Source organism: Brassica napus, chromosome A9 (genome assembly GCF_020379485.1).
Source record: "Brassica napus cultivar Da-Ae chromosome A9, Da-Ae, whole genome shotgun sequence".
Taxonomy (NCBI): domain Eukaryota; kingdom Viridiplantae; phylum Streptophyta; class Magnoliopsida; order Brassicales; family Brassicaceae; genus Brassica; species Brassica napus.
The window spans coordinates 8,010,864-8,035,026 of record NC_063442.1 but is presented as its reverse complement, the minus strand read 5'-3'; the positions used below and the strand labels follow the sequence as shown (position 1 = coordinate 8,035,026).

The 24,163-nt window shown below is 38.0% G+C and overlaps 1 protein-coding gene and 2 pseudogenes across 1 annotated transcript; 1 reads left to right on the top strand and 2 right to left on the bottom strand.

Annotated features, from left to right (window-relative positions):
- The first annotated feature begins 2,788 nt into the window (after positions 1–2,788).
- On the top strand, positions 2,789–5,374 carry LOC106450624 (succinate--CoA ligase [ADP-forming] subunit beta, mitochondrial-like). The gene is made up of 11 exons (XM_013892326.3): positions 2,789–3,065; positions 3,175–3,285; positions 3,368–3,479; positions 3,574–3,638; positions 3,726–3,803; positions 3,895–3,969; positions 4,050–4,202; positions 4,289–4,423; positions 4,581–4,745; positions 4,836–4,958; positions 5,033–5,374. The coding sequence occupies exons 1-11, from the start codon at positions 2,967–2,969 to the stop codon at positions 5,180–5,182; spliced, it is 1,266 nt and encodes a 421-aa protein (XP_013747780.1). The 5' UTR covers positions 2,789–2,966; the 3' UTR covers positions 5,183–5,374.
- Positions 5,375–7,108: 1,734 nt separating this feature from the next.
- LOC106450643 lies at positions 7,109–10,110 on the bottom strand (annotated as a pseudogene).
- A 593-nt stretch (positions 10,111–10,703) lies between these two features.
- Positions 10,704–14,404, bottom strand: LOC106450635 (annotated as a pseudogene).
- Positions 14,405–24,163: the final 9,759 nt, after the last annotated feature.

Sequence of the window (24,163 nt, the reverse complement as noted above, 5' to 3'; positions counted from 1 at the left end):
AGTTGCAGAAACAAAATTTGTGTCACTGTGATTTTGTATGTGTCTTTCATAAATACTAGAGTTTAACTCGCGTGCCCGTTCGGATGTTAAATTTTTATTTTTTTTTATAAATTGCTTAGTGACATTTTTTTTTTTTTTGAAAGAATGTTAAATTTTTATTCAATTAAAAAGCCTTGTTACAACTAAGTGTGGACCTGATTAATACAAACTTCCAGCAACCTTAACTACTCATATAATTCCTATACTCTTGTTTGGAACCAAAATTGAAGAGCTCCCACCATACCCCTTCCTCCATTCCTTCTCATCAGGCTGAGCCTGTTTCTAACACCCTTATCCGTGAGCTTCTTGATGATAGACAGCGGCATTGGCTTTTCCCCATGTCTGATCCTATTTCTTTCTCTCCAAATTGCATAGACTGCAGCTTGAAATGCATATCTAATACAAAATAACCTCTCCTTATCACCTCTACTACTTGAAATCATCAGCACAAGTGAAGAGCAGACATTAGATCTTAGTGACATTTTAAACATATAGGTTATTTTGATATTAAGTTTCTTAAAAATTTACTCGGACTCGGAAGAATCCAGCTCAAACCCTATCCGAAAATTTATAATATCTAAACATAGTTTAATTTTAAAATTCAAAAACATGATATCCATAAAAACCAATCTATATTTGAACGTATACATGAATGTCCACGTCTAACTAATTATATAAACAAAGAAAAACAATTTTGTTAACGAGTTTGAGTTCTTCACTAATGGAGTAATTTCATTTAAATGACAAGTGAAATTGTTATGGTTTATACGTAAAATCATTGACATCAAATTCATAAGAATATTGTTAATGAAGTAATTTGAAAGAGTGAAAAATGAATGTAAAAAATGTAATAAAATACTTAAATGAAAATAATAGATGAACTAGTTAGAAATAGTCAAAAATGAATAAAAATCTGTAAGAACCTACTTAACAATAAACAAGTATTATTTTGTACTTCGATCTTAATAGAATAGATATGGATATATGAATGGTACCTATATCTGTAAAATCAAAAAAAGCGAAAGCAAAAAAAAAAGCTGAACCTAGAAGAAACTAAAAAAACTGAAATGAAAATCAAATGAAGATACCTAATGTCAATATTTCAATTTTATATAAAATAGATGATTTTTCACCAAGCAAAAAAAAATCACTAATACCAAAACTAGTTTACAAAATCATTACAAAACTTCTCTAAAAAAATTATTACATAAAATTATGCATCACCACTATAAACAATAGAAATTAAGATGTTAATTTAATGATGCATTCTTTAAAAATTTACCTTGTGACAGATTTTCAATCAGAAAATTTATCTTTTATACTGGATTTTCTAATTTTAACATCGTGCAAAACTGTCATTTTGTATACAATTCTAATTTTCATATTGCATTATAAATCTCATTGATTTTATAAAGAGAAATTTTTCCCAGGATAGTCTTTTTAATTTATTTTCACAAAATAACTTTTAAAGTAGAAAATGACCAAAATAAATTTTTTAAAAAGTAAAAATACATTTGTACCTTAAGGTTAACTAATATAGACTTAGAATTTAGAGTTAAAAGCTGGAGTCTTGAAGATATGGTTTCATAATTTTAAAAATACAAAAATTAAAATTAAAATTTGCGAAATAAAAAAGAGCTATTTTGGTCATTTTCACTTTGATGGCTATTTTTATGATAAAAAGTTTAAAAAAATTATTTAAGAGAATTGCCCTTTTATAAATAGCTCTGAACATTGACCAAAAAAAAAAGCTCTGAATATAAGAATAATATTTTTCCAAATTGTATGTATCAATATTATCTAGAAAACAATAACTTAACAAATGACTCCAAATAAATATTAGTCCATCATGTGTATGACCCATCTTCACTGATCCAACACCAATTCTCCTATCTAACATCCAAATTACACACCCAAAACCAATTGAATTACATTTGTAGACATGCCAAATGCTAATTGATCTGAGATCTGAATAGGATCCAACCGAAAGACTGAAATATATATATATGATTCGATCGGTAAAAATATTTGAATGTATCATGTATGACAATAGTTTGAATATCAAATATTATTCAAATTTGATCTAAACTTGAATAAATACCCAAAAAATCAAAACCCTGAAAGATAAGAAAAAACAAATTCAAAAATATCTGAAAATCTATATTAGTAAACAAAACCTAAATAAGTACTCAATTAATCAATTTTAATATTAAAAAGTACATGAAAAGTTTAATCAAAATATTTTAGGAATATTATCAAATTTATTTTTTTACCGGATCAAACGGGGTCGGGTCAAAAGTTAGTGTCAGATTTTTTGGATTTTTATTGAAATTTATCAGGTTTTTAATTAAGGAATTTTTCGATAAATCTAACTGAATTATTTATGTGCCACCAGATTTACCGTTTCAACCACAGGTCTAGATCGGATACGAAAACCCTGGCATAGACCTATACACTTGTGTGACGAAAGAAAGACACTAGTTATACAACAAATGACTAGAATAATTAGGTTTGGGTGTTCATGTATATAAAATTCGAACGAATCTTATATCTCTATACCGAAATATCTAAAAATTTGAAATCGATCCGAAACCGGGTTATGAGAAGATCTATGTATATTTTCAAAATAAAATTAGCTAAAATTACATGGAAAAGTCGGGGATTGGCTTAAAGTATTATTTAATTGTAATTTTTTGTGTGGAAAAAACAAAGTATACATATGTATTGTATATTTATGGAATGTTCTTTTTCTTAGAAAAATAAATGAAATACTTTTATTTCTTAAGAAAGATCGATCCGATCATTTGAGAAAATTAAAAACCCTAGACTCCGTCAACGCTGCGACTGTTCTCTCTATATTTCTCTTCTCTTCGGGCGATTGATTGATTTTGATATTCATTTCTTCGTAAGACGACAAAATCAAAAGGATGAGGGGATTGGTGAACAAGCTCGTGTCCAGATCTCTCTCCGTCTCCGGCAAATGGCAGCACCAACAGCTCCGCCGTCTCAACATCCACGAGTATCAGGTTCATTCTCCTTCTCTCTTTTTTTCTCACTAGATTCGCTTTTCCCAAGTGCTTGCGAATGCGAATTTGGGCACGATCTGAATTGAATCACCTGTGTTTATCTTCTCAGGGAGCAGAGCTGATGGGTAAATACGGAGTTAATGTTCCAAAGGGAGTCGCTGTTTCTTCTCTCGATGAAGTTAAAAACGCTATCCAACAAGTTTTCCCTAACGAAACCGAGGTACTGTTGTGTTTGCTAAAGTTTGACTCTTTTCATTCAGTAGTTTGCCTCTGCCTCATTGGATCGTGTGTTACATACACAGTTGGTAGTTAAGAGCCAGATCTTGGCTGGTGGAAGAGGTCTTGGCACTTTCAAGAGTGGCCTTAAGGGTGGTGTTCACATTGTCAACCGTGATCAGGTTCCAGATATTGCTGGTAACTTGTCCACGCACGCTTTCTTGTTTTTTCGATTTGATATCTGAGAGTTTCTTGATCCGATTCAGGTTATTATTATCTTTTTCTTTTGTAGGGAAGATGCTTGGACAAGTGCTCGTCACCAAACAAACTGGTCCTCAAGGCAAAGTAGTCAGCAAGGTTTGTATTTGTAAGATCATACTTCTTGTCACTGATTTAGCATTTTGTAGTTTTGCTCAGTGGTTTTGAATCCTATATTTTGAGCAGGTCTACTTGTGTGAGAAGTTGTCACTCGTCAATGAGATGTACTTTTCCATTATCCTCGACCGTAAATCTGCTGGACCGGTATGCTTCCCCGAATAATAAAATTGCAATCCGTTTCTCTACAATGATCTTGCTCACACTTGTCAGTAATCTCTGTAACACTTTTTTTCAGCTTATAATTGCCTGTAAGAAGGGTGGTACCAGCATTGAAGATCTTGCTGAGAAGTTCCCTGACATGATTATTAAGGTTTGATTTGTGTTTCATCTCACCAGATATATCCTCCTGGGTGAGCCATTTTGAACCCTCATTTCATGGTTTTGGTGTAGGTACCGATCGATGTATTTGCAGGAATTACAGATGAGGATGCTGCTAAGGTTGTCGATGGTCTGGCTCCAAAAGCTGCTGACAGAAAAGATTCGATTGAACAAGTGAAGAAGCTATACGAACTCTTCCGCAAGACTGACTGCACAATGTTGGAAGTCAGTACTCTCTCTCTCTCTCTCTGTCTTGTTTATTATGCACAAGTTCAGTATCTTTTGTTGAAACCCTTACTTTTCTCTGTTAGATCAACCCTCTCGCTGAGACATCCACTAATCAATTGGTAGCTGCTGATGCTAAGTTGAACTTTGATGATAATGCTGCTTTCCGTCAGAAAGACATTTTTGCCCTCCGTGATCCAACACAGGAGGATCCACGTGAGGTATGGTCCATTCTCTGTCTCTTGCATCGTGCATAAGATAATGTGTATGTAACAGTCAAGGTTAAATAAAGCAGAAAGGTTATAATCAAAATTTCTGTTACACTTTTAATTTTAATTATCAAACTTGATGAAGGAAAGTGTGTGTCGCATCTCGTAGGTGGCAGCTGCAAAAGTAGACCTGAACTATATCGGTTTAGATGGAGAGATTGGCTGCATGGTGAATGGTGCGGGATTGGCCATGGCAACCATGGACATCATCAAACTGCACGGTGGGACTCCCGCAAATTTCCTTGACGTTGGTGGAAACGCTTCTGAACACCAGGTAATGAAAATATGTTCTTCATAGTTTCTCTGATTATCAAGCTTGTAGATTTTAAACCAGTTTAACCAAAGACTGTGATAATAATAACAGGTGGTGGAGGCGTTTAAGATACTGACATCGGACGATAAAGTGAAAGCAATATTGGTGAACATATTCGGCGGGATAATGAAATGTGATGTGATTGCTAGTGGAATTGTGAATGCTGCTAAAGAGGTGAGCAAAATGAAGCATTCATATTTTCATCATATTTACATTAATAGTTAATTGATCGAGTCTTTCCTTGATAGGTCTCATTGAAAGTTCCAGTGGTTGTTCGTCTAGAAGGAACAAATGTTGAACAAGGAAAGAGAATCCTCAAGGAAAGTGGAATGAAACTCATAACAGCTGATGATTTGGATGATGCAGCAGAGAAAGCTGTAAAGGCATTAGCCAATTAGAGGCTAAAAGGGGTTCTTTACTCTCTCTCTCTTTTACACAAAAAGCTATTTGTTAAGAGTTTTTTTTTCTTCTATGGTTCTAGGCCGCAATTGCATATTGTTGCGGATATGATTTGCTGAAACAGATCAATAATGAACTGGTGTCTCTTTACCTTTGTGATTCCATTAAAAGGTTAAATCTTAATTCTCAAATATTAAGGTTAAATCGTTTCTCTGTACGCTCCCAAAAAATATTCTCATAACAAATTACAAAACAGAGTTTGCCTGTTTTCAAGATATAATAGATAGGATCAACCAAAAATAAATATGGGTCGGATCTAAAATGCCATATAAAGTTCATGTTGAATCAGTTACTGTTCTAATAATATTTTCTCGATTATTGATGTCTTGTATGTTGGATTGATATGTTGCAACAGCCATTTGACCGATCCATGGTGCACTAGTGGGAAATATCAACTCGTGTTCATATTACTTCTCTTTGTTCCAATCTTACATTTGTTAGGTCATCTACTGAAGCTGAGTATAGGACTATGTCTGTTGCAGTCTCTAAGATTGTTTGGCTTCAAAATCTCCTAAAGCTAATGGGTCTACAACAACAAAAAACTCCTCTGTTTCTATGTGATAACTTGTCGGTTGTGTTTCACTGCTAATCCAATGTTTCACAAGAGGACCAAACATTTTAATATCGACTATCACTATGTATGTGAAAGGGTGGCACCAGGGGCGAATCTAGACTTTTTAAGTACTGGGTGCACTATTGCAAGTAAAAGATAAAAAATGCATTTGGCAAGCATCGAACCTAAGAAAGTGGGGGTGCATATGCGCCCTTTTACCATAGTAGCTACCTAAACTTAACTGTTTTTATATGCAAAAGTTTCGATTTTGATATAATTACGGGTGCACTTGCACCCAGACCCTATAACGTGGCTTCGCCACTGGGTGGCACTCAAATCACTAGAGGTTAAGCATATATCTGCTACATTGCAGCTTCCGGATATCTTTACAAAATCTTTGTCTCAGGAACCGTTTTTTAAATGGAGAAGCAAACTTGGTGTGTTTGTGCCTCCTACACCAAATTTGAAGGGGTGTAAAAGCAACACTGAAGTTGGACGGGCCTACAGACAAAGGCCAAACATGTGAAAAGAAGAGGACCGTTATTCTGTCTCAGCCCAAAAACATGTCCTTGTAGTGTTCTGTATAAGCAGTCAACACACAACTCTTGCGTGACCGTTGTATGATAAAGCCAGCTCAGGGTTTTGTTACAACCAACAGATTTTGTTGCCTAAACAGATGTCAAATCATGTGCTGACGTTTGACTGAAGGGATAAGATCTAAGAGTAGTATAAAATGATGTAATGTGTCAGTCATTAAGCTAAGTCGAAATCGTTTAATAAAAACAAAGTTTTCTTGTTCACTACGTTTGTTTCTTGCTATTCACAAATGTCAGCTAATGGGTTATCTGAAAATGTATTTGAGATTGCCTCTAAGAGCTTGTCTGCTTGAGAGACATATCAAGAATCAATCATTTTTAAAGACAATTATACTCATAACTCCGAATTATCATATATAAACTGATCCTGAGCGTCACATGTTTTTCTTTTTATGCTATGAACTTTGTTTCCAACGAATGGTGTTTTTATTTTATATCAAGTTGAAAGAAGGAACATTCACCATAGTTATTTTACTAACAATTCATCTAGTGATAAACTATTTGCAAGAGGAAGTCCACGCAAGTAGACACCGTATGTTATTTTTCAAGTTCGAGAATTTGATGGATCCTTACGTTATCAACTTACGATCTAACACAGTTTCCCGATTCCTTATCACCAAGAGGATTGGATTTTCAATCAATAAGAAACTCGAGACAACAAGAGCATTTGTGGCAAAGTCACCATGTAGCCTGCAGCTGTATGCATGAATCCATGATGAACAAAATTTTAAACGGGTGAAATTACTACTGGTGAGCACTGCCACTATCTAATGGGTAGATAGATAGAAAGTTCAATACAAACAAAAGTCAAATAGTCAAGTTTTAATGCTTCTTTAGGAATCTATACAAAATTAGACTTGAAATCAAACTCAAAACGAAAGTAAAAACTAGAGAAAGAAACATTGTATAAAGATCTTTACTCTGGGTTCATCACATCCATTGCTCTTATCATCAGAGAGAACATCTTCGCCGTCTTCAGACACTTGTTCTGAACAAGACTCATCTGTCAAGACCTGGACACCACATTCAGCAACGTCGACTTCATGGGATGAGGTGCTGAATTTGAACACCATCTCCTCGTGCTGTTCAACAAACAGCGTAAAATATAAATAGATGTTCCCCTCGGATTTTAGGGAGATCTAACCAAAGCATGTCTTCATCACTGGGACAACCTTTTGCGCGTATGCGAAACAGTAATCTGAAATAAGCTTCTTCCATATCCGGTTTAGGAGAAAGCACCAGGCAAATCCTAAACTTGCAGATAGCCGGACGGATGGTCAAGGAACTTCCAAATGATCGATGACCATCGAACTCTGCAGGCATCTCTTTTCCTGGAAAGTATACTCTAAATGATTGCTGTGTAATTACTCTCTTCGCTTCTAGGCACAACTTGAAGCAGTTGGGGAAGTAGAGAAAATAAGTTGTTGGAGCTCGCGAGGGAGCTCTGGCAGTGATGCAAGTTTTGGGCAGACAGCTATATAAAGAAACTTCAACCCATTAAGATCTTTGATCCAATCTGGAATCCTCTCAACTGTAGCAAGGGAGAATTCTTGCAAAAGTGGCACTGTAAGGAGACTGCCATATATATTGAGGGACTGAAGGTGAGACCAAAGCCTAACTGATTCAGGAAACTCTTCTAGCATTGTGTCTCCGATTACGAGGGATTTGATGTTGGTCGAAACATATGGAATTTTTCTCAGTTGCCAGCATCCTACCATCTTTAGTGTTTCAAGAGATGCCAAGTTGAGGTGACTCGGAAAAACCTGTAGACTTATACATACATTAATCTCCAGCTCCTCTAGTTTGTGAAGATCTCCAATAGAGGAAGGAATCTCTACCAAACTCCAGCAACCTGTTAGATTTAATCTCTTGAGATGTGTAGCATTTGAAAGATCTGGGACTTCCTTCAAACTCAGAGACCGGACAAATCCATCTTCTTGAGATTTGTTAGGGGCTGAATGTAAAACAAAAGATCTTCAACACATGATAGATTCGATTTTAAAATATACTCCATCCGTTTCAAATTATACGATATTTTAGAAGGTTTATATTGTTTTAAATTATATTAAGTTTTGAGATTTTAAGGTTAACTTTAACTTTATTAGAAACTGCTCAACCAATAAGATTTACGGTCTTTTCTATAATTAGTTAAATGATTTTAAATATCTTTAAAAGTGCTTTCTAGAAGAATGTAATTTTATTAATCTTCGTGCAATAAACCAAAACATTATATATATTATGAAACGGAGAGAGTATAATGATAATTTCTAAATTTAAACCCAACGGTGGACAAAAGAGAGTTCCACAAGATGTTCTGGCCTAAGAGTATGAGGAAGACACTTTCCTGGATATACCTCCCAGTGTAATAACCTTAGAAGAGGTGGAAAACTCATGTCCTCAGGTAAATGCACTCTAACATTTGGATCACGTCTTGTCTCGTAGATGCTGAGAAACCGAAGATCACGCATTCTTCTAAAAGCTTGTGCGCTTATACACACTCCGTTTGGGATTGTGGATGTATCAAAGGATATACCCATCACACTTGTACTATCCTAAAACGTTTATTCCAAAACAAAATAAAATAAAATATTAGCCCCCAATCACATCTCTGAAGCATTTAAAAGAAGAAAACTTACAGAATCATTTTCGAGGACATCACAAATCTGGTGAGCATCTATTAGGATTTGGCGTTTCCTAGGCTCCTGTAAATGAACCGCTTCTCTGCCCACTTGTTGTAATAACTTGTGCATCGTTATTGTTCCTTTTGCGGATTTTTGTATGAGAGATTTGTACACCAAAGTTTTCAACCCGAGTCTAACATCCAAGTTGCTTTCACCGAGCATTGCTTTCACACGATATTCGTCTTGGTAGTTGAAGAAGCATGCAATGAGCTGAAATAAGAACTGATCATCCTTATGTAAATTGTCGTAGCCGACTCTAAGTACTCCTTCGATATCTCGATTAAGGCTATTCTCTAGCCTCTGCAATATAGCTTCCCAGTCATCTACTTTCTTTCTGTGTAAAGATGAACCCATGACACGGAGACCCAAAGGAAGGTTGCTACAAAGATTTACTACTCTTTCCACAAGTTTTCAAATCCATGGGGTGCTGAGAGCTGTCTAAATGCAATCCTACAGAAGATCTGACGAGCATCAACTTGAGTTGGGAAATCCACAATGTATGTATTGTTGATGTCATGTTGCTTCAAAAGCTCTTGATCTTCCGTGGTTACGATAATCCTGCTTCCATCACCAAACCAGTTAGTTTCATCAGCCAAAGCCTCAAGCTGCTTTAGATCATCCACATCATCAAGAATAATAAGCACTTTTAGGTCGCATAACCTTTCCTTTATTGCACCTAAATGGTATATCCTCATACCATTCTGGTTAAAAATCTTGGAAAGAAGTAGCTCTTGTAAACGCAGCTTCAATCCATACTCATCAAGACCACCACTGTTACAGCTTCCCCTAAGATTCTCCATAAAACAAGAATGCTGAAAACCGCTAGAGAGCCTGCTATGTAAAGCTCTGGCAATGGTAGTCTTACCAATGCCAGCAGGGCCACAGATTCCAACAAACATAGCTCCACCCTCATCATCTAAATGTAACAAAGACTGCATCTTCTCCAAGTGGGCTTCAATACCAACCATGTCTTCAAAATCCCTAGAGACTGTAGCATTTAGCTTGTTTGAGACATCTCTAGCAATCTTTTCAATCATCTCCGATTCCTTGTCCCTAATGAAGAGATTAAATTCAAATGTGAGACTGATGAGAAAGATACAAACAAGTGAATGGAAAAGCAAACAAACCAGTTGAGGTGCCACAGTCAAGCTAAAATTTGTTACCTATTATACCTATAATATAACTTGACCTCATTGTTTCAGTCTCGTCTAATCTTGTGTGCCACAGTCAAGCTAAAATTTGTTACCTATTATACCTGAATCTGGAGTTTTAAGGTTTTGTTGTTCGTCTCGTTTGGCTTACTTATTCTACCTCACACGACTGTACACTAAGGTCAGTGGAGACTTCTTTTGATGGAAACTTCATCTCTTTCTGATGATGTCTAGTTCTTCCAACAAGCCATGATTCATATAAGTGTACTCTGTGCCTGTCTACAACATATGATCTCATTCAGTTGACACGTTTCTGTATTTTATAAACCATTAAAACAGAACAGCTATTGTTCTGTTCTAAATAGATATTAGGCCCTAAATATACGAGGAAGAAGACACTTTCCCAGGTATACTTCCTAATAACCGTAGCCAAGGTGTAAAAGCTATACAAAAGAACACTTGAAAACCTCAACAGCTCCTTTGAAAATTTAACAAAATTTAAAACGAGTAGATAGCTGAAGTCCATACACAGCTAGTGAACATTGTCTGATGGGTAAAATACATCAGAAGGAAAAGAAAGATGTGAAATAATCACGTATCAAGTCTTTACGTTGCTTTAGTAAGCTATAAAAAAGAACACTTGGAATCAAACTCGAAAGGAAAATAAGAAGCGAAGGAAGAAACTTAGCAAAATCCTTAATGGTATCTACTCTTGGTGCATCGTAGTCAAGGTCGTCTTCCAATTCCAATTCCAATAGTTGTTCTGAATTAGATTCACAGCTTCCGTAGCTGCTTCTTATGTCGGTTTTGTCCCTCAAGATCTGAACACCACATTCAATAACTTCGATGTCCTGGGATGTGGTGCTGAATTCAAACAATATCTCGCTGTACTGCTCAGGCCGTCGGTCTACCGTAAGCAATGTGGAGGGGAATATAATGAGATGTTCTAATTGGATTGTAATCTCAACATCAAATTTGTTTTTCAAGGTGCTCTTCATGGGACAACCATTTATGAGTATGTGACACAGTAATTCAATAACTTGATCTTCCACCATCACCTGTTTAGGGCTTAAATCGGTAGGCATTTGAGCATATGGCCACGAAATTTCCTATAGCCCGGTGATGGAACTCTGCAGGTACATTTCTTCCAGGTAGGCATACCCGTGATGATTGTTGGGTAATTAGTCGCCTTGCTTTTCGACCCAATCTAAAGCAATCGAGGAAAGAGAGATCCTCAATCCGGGAGCCAAAAGGGAAAGGTTCTAGTGTCTCCAGTGAAGGACATTTGTATACTGTTAGTGTTGTGAGCGACCGAGGAAGCTCTGGGAGTGATGCAAGTTTTGGACAGCCATATATACTTAGCTCTTTTAACCCATGAAGACATTTGATACAGTCTGGAATTCTCTCAATACCCGTGACACTTCGCACTAGCATCAAATTTCTCTGAGATGGATGTGCTATAAACTGATGTGTAATGGCACAGCCAAATATCTCGAGACACTGAAGATGAGACCAGAGTCTAGTTGATTCAAGAAATTCTTCTAACATTGTTTCTGGGATTGAAAGTTCTCTGATGGTCGTGGAAATATCTGGAAGTTCCCTCATTTGGTAGGATCCCATTATCACGAGTGATTCAAGAGATGTCAAGTTGAAGAGAGTTGGAACAACCTGTAGCTTTTTACAGAAAATCATATCCAAACTCTGCAGTCTATGAAGATTTCCAACAGAGGAATGAATCTCTACCAAACTCTGGCATCCACACACATCCAATATTTCGAGATTTGTAGCATTTGCTAGATCCGGGAGTTCCTTTAGACACAAGCACGAAACCAAAACCATCTTCTTGAGACTTGTGAGGGGCTGAATGTAAAATAGCACAAAGGAATGGGAATGTTCATGAAATGAAATGATGAGAAAACCCATTAAATAGGTATCACAAATATATTAAGAAAAGTACCAACCTGGGTTCCTTCCCACAATTGCTCAAGCTGGGTATCTGTCAAGTGTAGTTCCACAAGATGTTCGGGACAAAATGTACGAGGAAGACACTTCCTCGGATATACCTCCCAGTGTAATAACTTCAGACGAGGTGGAAACTCCATGTCCTCGGGTAAATGCACTCTAACATTTGTATCACATCTCGTGTTGTAGACCCTGAGGAATCGAAGAGTACGCATACTTTTAAAAACTCTTGCGCTAATATCCATGTCGTCTTTGATTGTAGACATATCAAAAGATATCCCCATCAAGCTTCTACTACCCTAAACAAAATTCAAAACAGAAGAAGTTATGTTAGAACAATATGTGGTAAGATCTGCCAAATGACTCTGTTCTGTTTAACAGACACATTCAAAAATAAAAAGAGAAACTTACAGAATCATTTTCAAGGACATCTCGAATGTCATCAGTATCAATTAGAATTTGGCGTTTCCAAGGCTCCTGTCTTTGAATCGCTTGTCTGCCCACTTGCTGTAGTAACTTGTGCATCACTACTTCTCCTTCCGAAGATATTTTTATGAGAGATTTGTAGGCGAGGGTTTTCAACCCGAGTCTAACATCCAAGCCACTGTCAGCTAGCATTGTTTTCACATGGCCATCGTTTTCGTAGTTGAAGAAGACTGCAATGAGGTGAAACAGAATTTGATCCTTCTCATGTAAACTGTCGTATCCAACTCTAAGTACTGCTTCGATCTTTGGTATATTGCTATTTTCTAGCCTGCACAATATACTTTCCCAGTCGTCTTCTTTCTTTCCCCGTAACATTGAACCCATGACACGGAGACCAAAAGGAAGATTGCCGCACAGCTCTGTTGCTCTTTCTGCAAGATTTTCATAACCATATGGTGGTAAGCTCTGTCTAAAAGCATATCTGCAAAAGATCTTACGAGCCTCTTTTTCAGTTGGAAGATCCACATGGTATATATTGGTGATACCATGTAGCTCCAAAAGCTCTTGATCTTCCGTGGTTACGATAATCCTGCTTCCATCACCAAACCAGTTAGTTTCATCAGCCAAAGCCTCAAGCTGCTGCAGATCGTCCACATCATCAAGAATGATAAGAACTTTTTGGTCACACAGCCTTTCTGGTATCGCACCTAAATGGTATATCCTCATACCGTTTTGGTTAAAAATCTTGGAAAGAAGTAGCTCTTGTAAACGCAGCTTCAATCCATACTCATCAAGACCACCACTGTTACAGCTTCCTCTAAGATTCTCCATAAAACAAGTAAGCTGGAAACCGCTAGAGAGCCGACTATGTAAAGCCCTGGCAATGGTAGTCTTACCAATGCCAGAAGGGCCACAGATTCCAACAATCATAGCTCCACCCTCCTCATCTGAATGTAACAAAGATTGCATCTTATCCAAGTGTGCTTCAATACCAACCATGTCTTCAAAATCCCTAGAGACTGTAGCATTTAGCTTGTTTGAGACATCTCTAGCAATCTTTTCAATCATCTCCGATTCCTTGTCCCTAAAAAAGAGATTAAATTCATATGTGAGACTGATAAGAAAATACAAGTGAATGGAAAAACAAACAAACCAGTTGAGGAAGTGTTCCCCAGCTATGTTTCCCACATCGGTCAAAGCTTGACTCCACCTTTGCTTCTCCTCCTCTGTTTTACCACGACACGTTTTCTTGAAGACTTTCCCGAAATCTCCGGTCTGTTTCCGAACATCGGAAGGATCTACTCCGTAGAAGATAGTCATCACTATCTGACCGATCTCTTCCTTGCATTTCAGAATCTCCAAAAGCTCATCCAAACACCAGCTGGAAGAAGCATAGTTCTTCGTTAACACCACGATGGAGATCCTCGATTCTCTGATCGCTTGCGTGAGAGCAGGGGCGATGGTGTGGCTTCTCTCGATCGCTTGATCATTGAACATCGAAATCCCATTGCAGCCAAACTGTTTGCGTAAATGACTGAGAAAGGTTTTGCGGACGTCGGGTCCGTGGAAGCTAGTGAAGACGCGGTATCTCCATGTGCGACGCGAGGAAGAAGAAGAAGAAGCCATGAGAGCAGAGTAGCGATGAAAGTCTCTGGATGAGAGCCAGATGTGAGAAGGAGTCAATCTAGTACGTTGACTTTTGCGAATGAGAGATGAACCGGATACTGTACTAATCGACTTGAACCGGATACTGTAACAATCAAATTGAACCGGTTTTCGTTTTCTTAATTTTGATCAAGTTTCTCAAGTGACACTTGACCACTCTCCGTTAGCTCTTTTGTAATTGACTTCTACTGATGTGAGCTGTGATGCATAACTCGTTTTTGCTGGAGGGTCTCTGTGATAATCAGAGACTAGAAATGGCACTGGAAATATTTGAGGCATTCCAGAAGAGTGAGATGGATCTTAATACTGCTACTTCTAATAATATCATCGTAAATGGAATGTTCAAGGGTAGTAAGGTGGAAGAAGCATGGCAGTTATTTACGAGTCTTCCCCTCCTACCTGATGTTCGGACTTACAGTATATTGATCAGCGGACTGATAAGAGAGGGGAAGTTTTTAGGAGCTGAAGAATTATACGAGGAGATGCTCCACAGAGGTATAATGCCTAATGCTGTCACCTATACTGCAATGGTCGCTGGATTTTTTGCAAGTAGAGTCGTCTAGATGAGGCGAAAGAGATGTTTGATTTCATGGTTAGCAAAGGTTGCTCTCCGGACTTGGTGACTTTACACATTAATGGTTATTGTTGGCTGCGGCTTATGCCTGTAGCATCCGGAGAATCTTGCTAGTGATTGTTCTAGTCAATTTTAAGTTTAAATATCTGATTGGTTTGCTTTGCAGTATCATCATTTGGACGATGGATGAAACATTAGTCACTTGTCTATCTTTAGAAGCAGAAGCCTCAATGCTAATTTTTCTTCTATTTGCTGAATAAAATTTATGTGTTGTAGGATATGCTTTCTTGATCATTTGTTCTGCTCATAGTGAGATTTTGGTCTGATGTTTCTTGCCAGATTATGGCTCTTATGGAAGCCTGCGTCTTGCTTTTTTTTTTTTCCATCAGATAAGTATATTAGAGTGCATTGTTGAATAATAGTATAATACTGGATTACTCCATGGATCTTGCTAACATGAATCTAAAATAGAGATAAATTCAAATTTCTCTGTTTTTTTTGGTTATCTCGCCTCTGCGAAATAGAAAAAGCTTTTAGATCCCGAAGAACAACTAATTAATGTACATATGTTCGTTGCATTTCCGCCCATAGAAACCTGAAAAAATGATCTTTAAATGTTCCAAGTGTCTTGAATCTGTCTTTAAACACTACTCGTTTCTGTTTCGCAAACTGGTCTGTTGGGATCATCTTCCCATGAAACTGTATTGGATTCAAATAACATGATCTCTTCCGGTTCTTTGAGCAGTTTTGATCATTTAAAAAGTAGGTCCGTTTTCAAATCTCATGTCAACTAACAAAAGCTTTCCAATTGTTTCGGGCAAGTAAACTTGTCTCTTCAGCTACATTGTGTTTATACACTCCAACATTCAGTTTGTAATTATTATACGGGATTATAAAGTTGGCAGTAAAGGGACTTTTTATGATAAGTTCGAATCTCCGAGTATATTATTTTAATCTGACTTTTATTGTTCTTAACTTTTATTTTGGTGTGGCTTTTACTTTGGAAGAAATCTCACGTAAACTTCTTGTCCTTTTTCATCCAGCTTTGATGCACGTGAAAGCTGGTGTCATGTTATTATTTTTTTTTTTTCACTGAATTTTCATTGATCATTGAAAATTTAAACATATACAACATTACAGAGGAACATCAACAACAAAAAATGCCTCTGTATCTCCACTACCACTCAAACAACACAACAAAAAGGCTCAGGTAGAACTAAGACAAACATTCTCCTCCGAAACCCAACACCATAACTAACTGCCCATGAGAATCACTTCAGAGATAACGGCTTTCATTGACAAAGAATTCAAAAAGCCAAGGAGGATAACCAGTCTGAACATATGATCTCACCAAACCCTGCTTAGTAACGCTTTGAGCAATGAAAGATGCTCCTCTGTTCGCTTCTCTGCTAACCACTTGCAGCTTACAACCAACAATTCTTGCCATACTGATTCCTATTTCACCTGCAAAGTGAAGGAAGGAAGGCCATGCTTGTGGTCTTTCAACAGCTCCAAACATTTCACAGAATTCACCAGCGATGATGATATGGGACATTCTGTGACTCTCCATACTCTCCAAAGCCCAAAGAATCACCACAAGCTTAGCCTGATCCCTAGATTGGATATTACTGAACGCTCTTCTGCTATGGCAAAGCACAACACCTCTCTCGTTACGAATCACCCAGCCACCACCCGCAAGATTTTTGGATTTATTCCAATCAAATCCAACATTGCACATAGACCAATCTTTTGGTGGCGGCTTCCACTTCTCCTTTCTCTTCTGAGTATTAACTTGAGTTTCGGAAAGAATTTTTTCCTCCACCACTTGCGCTTCAAACCATTCATCGGCATCTTGATTGGCACGCAACATAACATTTGAAGGAATTGGAGTAAAACCTCTGAACAAGAGCTCGTTTCTCGACTTCCATAATGACCATAAGATCCATGGCCAAACTCTAAAAGAATTTGGCACCACCTTGCGTTTCTTCTCCAAACTCAGCAGATAACTGAAGTTTACAAAAATCGAAGTTTGGTGGAATCCATTTTCGGGATTGGGGATACCTGAGATAGCCCAAACGAGTCTTGCAAGAGGACATTCGAAGAGAATGTGATTGATAGATTCAGTTGATCCTCCACATACTTGACATCCACTGTCCACCTTCATTCCTCTAGCTTCCATAAGCTCCGCTACAGATAGGCCACCATTTAATGCTTTCCACAGAAAAACTTTGATTTTTGGAACCGTTAAGACCTTCCAAACCTTCTCTTTAAGCGGATTAATAGAAGGATGGTTAAAAGCTTCTGGTTGAGATAGTCTAGACTTCTCTTCAAAGGCTAAGTTATAAGCCGTTTTAACAGAGAATTGACCACTTCGAGTCAGCTTCCAAGAATAAAAATCCTCTTTTAAAACTGCTGGCTGATTCTTTAACAGCATCTGAACATCTCCTGGAACAAATATTTCACACAGAGCCGTTGGATTCCACAAGCGAGTAGAGGAATCAATCAGAGAGCTCGCAATCAGGTTCACATCGAAAAAGTAGTTCTTAATCCAAGGAGCTCGCATACCTTCCACTGGATCATCAATCCATTTATCAATCCATACTCTAGTCTTTTGTCCATTACCCACTCTGCGAATAATGCCTTTTGTCAGAAGCTCTCTGCCATGCAACAAACTACGCCAAGCGTAAGACGGCCTAAGACCTAAGGGAGCTGACAAAAATTCACCATCAGGAAAGTATCTACTCTTCAGGAATCTCGCAAGCATCGAATCCGGTTGAGATAATACTTTCCACGTTTGTTTGGCCAACATAGCTTGATTGAAAGCTTCAAGATCTCTGAAACCAAGACCACCTTGGTCCTTAGGAAGGCACAAACGTTCCCAAGCTACCCAATGAATCTTTCTTTGATGAGGCTCAGCTCCCCACCAAAAGGCCGCTAACATGCTGGTGAGTTTGTCAATGATAGATTTGGGGAGACGAAAACATGACATAGCAAAGGTCGAAAGCGAGGAGCCAGAAGACTTTATCAATACCTCTTTCCCAGCCTGCGAGAGGTGCTTATAATACCAAACGTCAAGCTTCCCATGAGTTTTGTCTTTCAGATAAGAAAATAGATCAACCTTCGAACCCGAAAAACACTCTGGGTGTCATGTTATTATCTCATTGCAAAAATAAAAAAAAATGTTAATGCGATGTCAAAACTGAATTAGAGCAAAATTTTATGAAATTGTATCCCAGTTTCATGATTATTATTTTAAATTGCTTTTGTCTTTGAGTGCAAGGTGGGTTGGTTACACGTGTCAAAGCTCGAGTCCGGAAGTGCGGTTGATGACCTAACTCATTGAACTTCCGACAGGTGATAAATTTATAACTTAAAAGAAAAAAATTGGACAATAATGTGCTCAACTTTATCTTTCTATTTCATTTCAGATAACGACATAAATCTAATTCACAAAGCTCAAATTCAATTTTTTTTTTTTTTTTTTTTTTTTTAACAGGAGGTTCAAAGGTGATCCGTAATCCGCACGTGGTTTCCGTTTGCCCAAAGGCCCGTAATCCGCACATGGTTTCCGATTGCCAACCATCTAATCCCCCTGGCCCGGAACCAGCCGGCACTAATACCCATTACCCAAGGACCCAGCACCAACGCCGCGATAACTTTAAACTTGGGGAGGGCGTAAAGCATTCCGTGGCCACAGGGGGTATTCGAACCCGGGTCCGTATTGGTGTGTTAACTACCTCAAGACCACTAGCCCACCACCCTGTGGTTAGCTCAAATTCAATTTCCTGGTATAATTACGAGTCTACGGACTAAATAACTCTATATTTTGTTTATAAATAATTAGTATTTCAATTAAAATCTATACAAAAAGAGTACTTCAATTAAAATGGACTCTATATGTGCTTATATCTTTCTATTGTAAGTTACCTTAGAAAAGTTACATATTATAAATATTGAAACCAAATAAGATTTATATACTCCCTCCGTTCCCGAAAGTAAGATGTTTTTTTATATTTTTTACATGTTTCACAAAGATATATTTTATATATATTTAAGGTACTTTTTATATTTTTAAGAAATATTAAATGAAAATATTTGAATTGATTAAATTTCATTGGTGAAAAGTTATTGGAAACTATATAATAAAGTAAAAAAAAATTAAATTATAAATATTTATTGAATTTCTAATAAGCGTGAATATTTTAGAAAATCTTACTTTCAGGAACGGAGAAAATATTATTTATAGTGTGAGAGTATAGAAATATTTTTGGACAAATCAGTTTCGTAGGCTGAAAATTTACTTTTACATTGGAACTAAATGTTGATTTTAAAAAGCCCTTTTGTCAAAAAAAAATGGTTGATTTTTGGTTTGTAAACTGTTTCAGCTTATTATAATTTTATTATAATTTCAGTAAGATTTGATTTTTAGTTTCAGATAATATGATATTAAAGTATTAAACCAGATAACTATAGAAGTTGCTTTAGTTTTTTAGAAAGTTTTTTTTTCTGTTCAGTTACAAAAAAAGTTTTTTTTTGTTTTCTGAAAAAACAGTAATCAAGTAAAAGTATCTGTTGGGTTTTCCCTCATTAGCCCAAGAATAATAACTAATCAAGTTATGATCCAAGAGCCCAAGAAGAAGAACTATCTAGAATTATGGAGAAGAAGAGAGAAAGTTATGGAGTTAGATAAAATAATAATTTAGAGAAATCTAGAACATGTTAGAGTGTACTCCTTCACTTGTATAAATAGGGGTGTTTAGCACCATTTGTAATCATCCAGAATCAAGAAAAATAATAGAGAGAAAACATTTCAGCAAGAGTTCTAAAAGTCTCCAAGAAATCTCCAAACACAAGCTTTAGTAGAAAAATCCCTTTCCTAAAATACGAAGGTTATCTCAAACAAAAAACCGTCTACATTCCATCTTAACCTCTCGAAGAAAATATTATCCGCTAATTTTTCCCAACAACTGGTATCAGAGCTAAGTTACCGGTTATCTTTGAAGAAGTGAAGATGGAGGCCACCGTTACCTTTGAAGGTGATATGTTCAAGCTCACGACGGACAACTTCTCTTATTGGAAACCGATGATGGAAGATCATCTTTATTGCAAAGATTTGCATGAGCCCATCATCATGAAGGATAAGCCGGAAGGAAAGGATGATAAAGCATGGGAGATTCTTAATAGAAAAGCGGTTGCCGTAATACGCAAGTATGTCGACCGATCTCTCTTTGAACATGTCTCTACCTACACAAATGCTTTTGAATTATGGACAAAACTTGAATCCATGATTCAAAAGAAAACACCTCGAAACAAAGCTCTTCTTGTTCGACGGTTGGTAAAGTTGGAGTAGAAGGATGGCCAGAGCATGATGGAGCACTTGAACAATTTCAAGGGGATCGTAAATCAACTTAACAAAGTTGATATGAAGGTTGAAGACGAAATGCAAGCCCTTTTACTCCTTAGTTCACTACCAGAGAGTTGGGACACACTAGTTGTCACTCTAAGCAATTCAGCACCGGAGGGAAAGCTTACTATGGACACCGTCAGTGATAGCCTTCTAAACGAAGAAGTCCGCAGGAAGGAGCGAGGTTCAAGTTCTTATTCAGAAGCTAACATTGTTGATAGACGGGGTAGAGAAGAGACTCGTGGTCACAACAGAAGCAGAGGACGAGACCAATCTCGAGGAAGATCCAAGTCACGTACAAGAGTTACCTGCTACTATTGCGGCAAGCCGGGTCACATGAAGTCGGAATGTCGGTTTTTCAAGAGAGACAAACAAACCGGTAATATCAAACCAGACCGGTTCAATCCTACAAAGAAGCATGAAGACAAGACTACCACCATTGTGGAAGACCAGAGCGAAGAATTATATCTCATTGGAGAATGTAATCTTAGCTCTGATGATAGTTCATGGATCGTTGATTCTGGTGCTTCTTTTCATATCACCCCTCATGGAAGCTTCTTCACAACCTACCAAAGTGGTGACTTCGGTAATGTTCAAATGGGAAATCAAGGAAGAAGCAAGATCGTTGGAAAGGGGGATGTTATTCTTACATCAAACACGGGATGTAAGATAGTTCTCAAAGATGTGAGGCATGTTCCCGACATTCGGCACAATCTCATATCAACCGGGAAGCTCGATGATGCCGGTTTCGATAGCCACTTTGGTAGTGGCAAATGGAAGCTAACCAAAGGAAGTTTGATCATGGCTCGAGGAAGTAAAGAAGGCTCATTATATGTGACTCAAGCCAAGCTTTGCAAGGAAGAAGTAAATGTCGCAAGTGATGACATGGATATATGGCACCGAAGACTCGGGCATATGAGTGAGAAAGGTTTAAACATACTTTCTCGCAAGAAACTTCTTCCTGATATGAAAGGTCTCTCTCTCTCACCATGTCATGATTGCTTAGCCGGAAAACAACATAGAGTCGCTTTCCGAAGATCGTCTACGCCTATGAGAAGAAAGCATATTCTTGATCTTGTGCATACTGACGTATGCTCCATGTCCGAGAAATCCAATGGAGGTGCATCATATTTCATCACCTTTATTGATGACCATTCAAGAAAGGTGTGGATACATCTTTTGAAAACAAAAGATCAAGTTCTTGATGCTTTCAAGGAGTTTGTAGCCCAAGCAGAACGAAGTACGGGTCAAAAACTCAAGTGTGTTCGATCTGACAATGGTGGAGAGTATCGAGGTCCCTTTGAAGCGTTTTGCAAAGCTCATGGAATCAGAATGGAGAAGACACCACCAAAGACGCCACAACTGAATGGGCTAGCTGAAAGAATGAATCGAACGATCACAGAAAGAGTTCGGTGCATGCTCTCTCACGCTAAACTACCCAAGCCATTTTGGGGAGAAGCCATAAAGACTGCAGTGGACGTCATAAATCTCACACCATCAGTTCCTTTGGAAGGCAATGTCCCGGAGGAAGTTTGGTCGGGTAAGAAGATCTCTTACAACCATTTGAAGGTGTTTGGGTGCAGAGCGTTCGTCCATATCCCTAAGGATGAACGAGCCAAACTAGACTCCAAGACTAAAGAGTGCATCTATCTTAGGTCACCAAGAGATGATTTCGGCTATCGGCTTTGGGATCCGGTTAACAGAAAAGTTATCCGGAGCAGAGATGTTGTTTTCTTCGAAGATCAAACAATCGAAGACATCAACAAATTAAAGAAACCAAAGCTAAGGGTTGTAAGGAATGAAGATTCTTATAAGCCCCAAAATCATGAACAAGTGATTGGAGATGATGGCGAAGGGGATCCCATCATGGATCCGAATGGTGAAGGTGAAGAAGAAGATCAAGTGGAGCCAGAAGAAGAACATGAGCCAAGAAGGTCTGGAAGAGAGACAAGACCATCTGTAAGATACTATCGAGATGAGTACGTCAATCTTACAGATGAGGGGGAGCCTCAAAGCTATGAAGAGGCCATAGGAGACACTCATAAAGATGAGTGGGTTGAAGGCATGCAAGATGAAATGCAATCCTTGCATGATAATCACACTTACGAGCTGGTGAAGCTACCAAAAGGAAAGAGAGCCTTGAAGAACAAGTGGGTGTACAGGTTGAAGTATGAGGAGAGAAGCTCAAATCCAAGATACAAAGCCCGACTGGTTGTGAAAGGATTCAACCAGAAGAAAGGCATAGATTTTGAAGAAATATTCTCTCCAGTAGTGAAGATGTCTTCTATCCGAGTGGTTCTTGGTCTAGCAGCGGTTCTAGACTTGGAGATTGAACAACTCGATGTCAAGACGGCCTTTCTACACGGTGAACTCGAGGAGGAGATCTATATGGAGCAACCTGAAGGATTCAAGGTTCCAGAAAAAGAAGACTTGGTATGCCGATTAAAGAAGAGTCTTTACGGCCTCAAGCAAGCCCCAAGACAATGGTACAAGAAGTTTGACTCCTTCATGGTGGATCACAACTTCAAGAAAACCAAGAATGATCATTGCGTTTTCATAAAGAAGTATGAAAGCAGCGACTTTCTCATATTATTGCTCTATGTTGACGATATGTTAATTGTTGGCCAAGATCGCAACAAGATAGCCGCATTGAAGAAAGATTTGGGAAGGTGTTTTGCGATGAAAGATATGGGGCAAGCGAGACAGATTCTTGGAATGAAGATCACTCGGGATAGACCAAAGAAGCTTTTATGGCTGTCCCAAGAACGATATGTGGAAAGAGTGTTGGAGAGATTCAACATGCACAAAGCAAAGCCGGTGAGCACTCCACTTGGTGGACATTTCAAGCTTTTGAACAAAGTCCAACAAGTGAGAAGGAGAAAGAGGAAATGAAGACTACCCCATATGCATCAGCCGTGGGCAGTCTCATGTATGCTATGGTGTGCACCAGACCCGACATTGTCTACGCTGTAGGAGTTGTGAGTCGCTTTCTAGCGAATCCAGGAAAGGAGCATTGGAAAGCAGTTAAGTGGATCCTACGCTATCTATGAGGCACAACGAAGAAGTGTTTATGTTTTGGCAATGGAAAATTGGAGTTGAACGGTTACACCGATGCAGATTGGGCTGGTGATAAAGATTCAAGAAAATCGACATCAGGATTTGTAACTACCTTTGCAGGGGGAGCTGTTTCATGGCAGTCGAAGCTACAAAAGTGTGTTGCCTTATCTACCACGGAAGCAGAGTATATCGCAGCAACGGAAGCGTGCAAAGAGATGCTATGGATGAAGAACTTCTTACATGAATTAGGAGTGAAGCAAGACAAGTACAACTTGTTATGTGACAACCAAAGTGCTATTCACCTAGCAAAGAACCCAACGTTTCACTCCCGCTCGAAGCACATCGACATTCGGCATCATTGGATCCGAGAAGTTCTTAAAGAGAAGCTCATACATCTCAACAAGGTACACACAAATGAAAACTGGTCAGATTTTATGACCAAGGTATTACCGCTTAAGAAGTTTGAAAATTGCTGCAAAGGCACGGGGATGGCAACGGTTTCGGGCTAAATCGGAAAGGGGGAGATTTGTTGGGTTTTCCCTCATTAGCCCAAGAATAATAACTAATCAAGTTATGATTCAAGAGCCCAAGAAGAAGAACTATCTAGAATTATGGAGAAGAAGAGAGAAAGTTATGGAGTTAGATAAAATAATAATTTAGAGAAATCTAGAACATGTTAGAGTGTACTCCTTCACTTGTATAAATAGGGGTGTTTAGCACCATTTGTAATCATCCAGAATCAAGAAAAATAATAGAGAGAAAACATTTCAGCAAGAGTTCTAAAAGTCTCCAAGAAATCTCCAAACACAAGCTTTAGCAGAAAAATCTCTTTCCTAAAATACGAAGGTTAT

Excerpts from the sequence above, each read along its gene's own strand:
- LOC106450624 (XM_013892326.3), top strand. The coding sequence starts at position 2,967 with ATGAGGGGATTGGTGAACAAGCTCGTGTCCAGATCTCTCTCCGTCTCC. Across the intron at positions 4,203-4,288 it reads CTGACTGCACAATGTTGGAA|ATCAACCCTCTCGCTGAGAC; the intron begins GTCAGTACTCTC and ends TTTCTCTGTTAG. Across the intron at positions 4,959-5,032 it reads TTGTGAATGCTGCTAAAGAG|GTCTCATTGAAAGTTCCAGT; the intron begins GTGAGCAAAATG and ends TTTCCTTGATAG.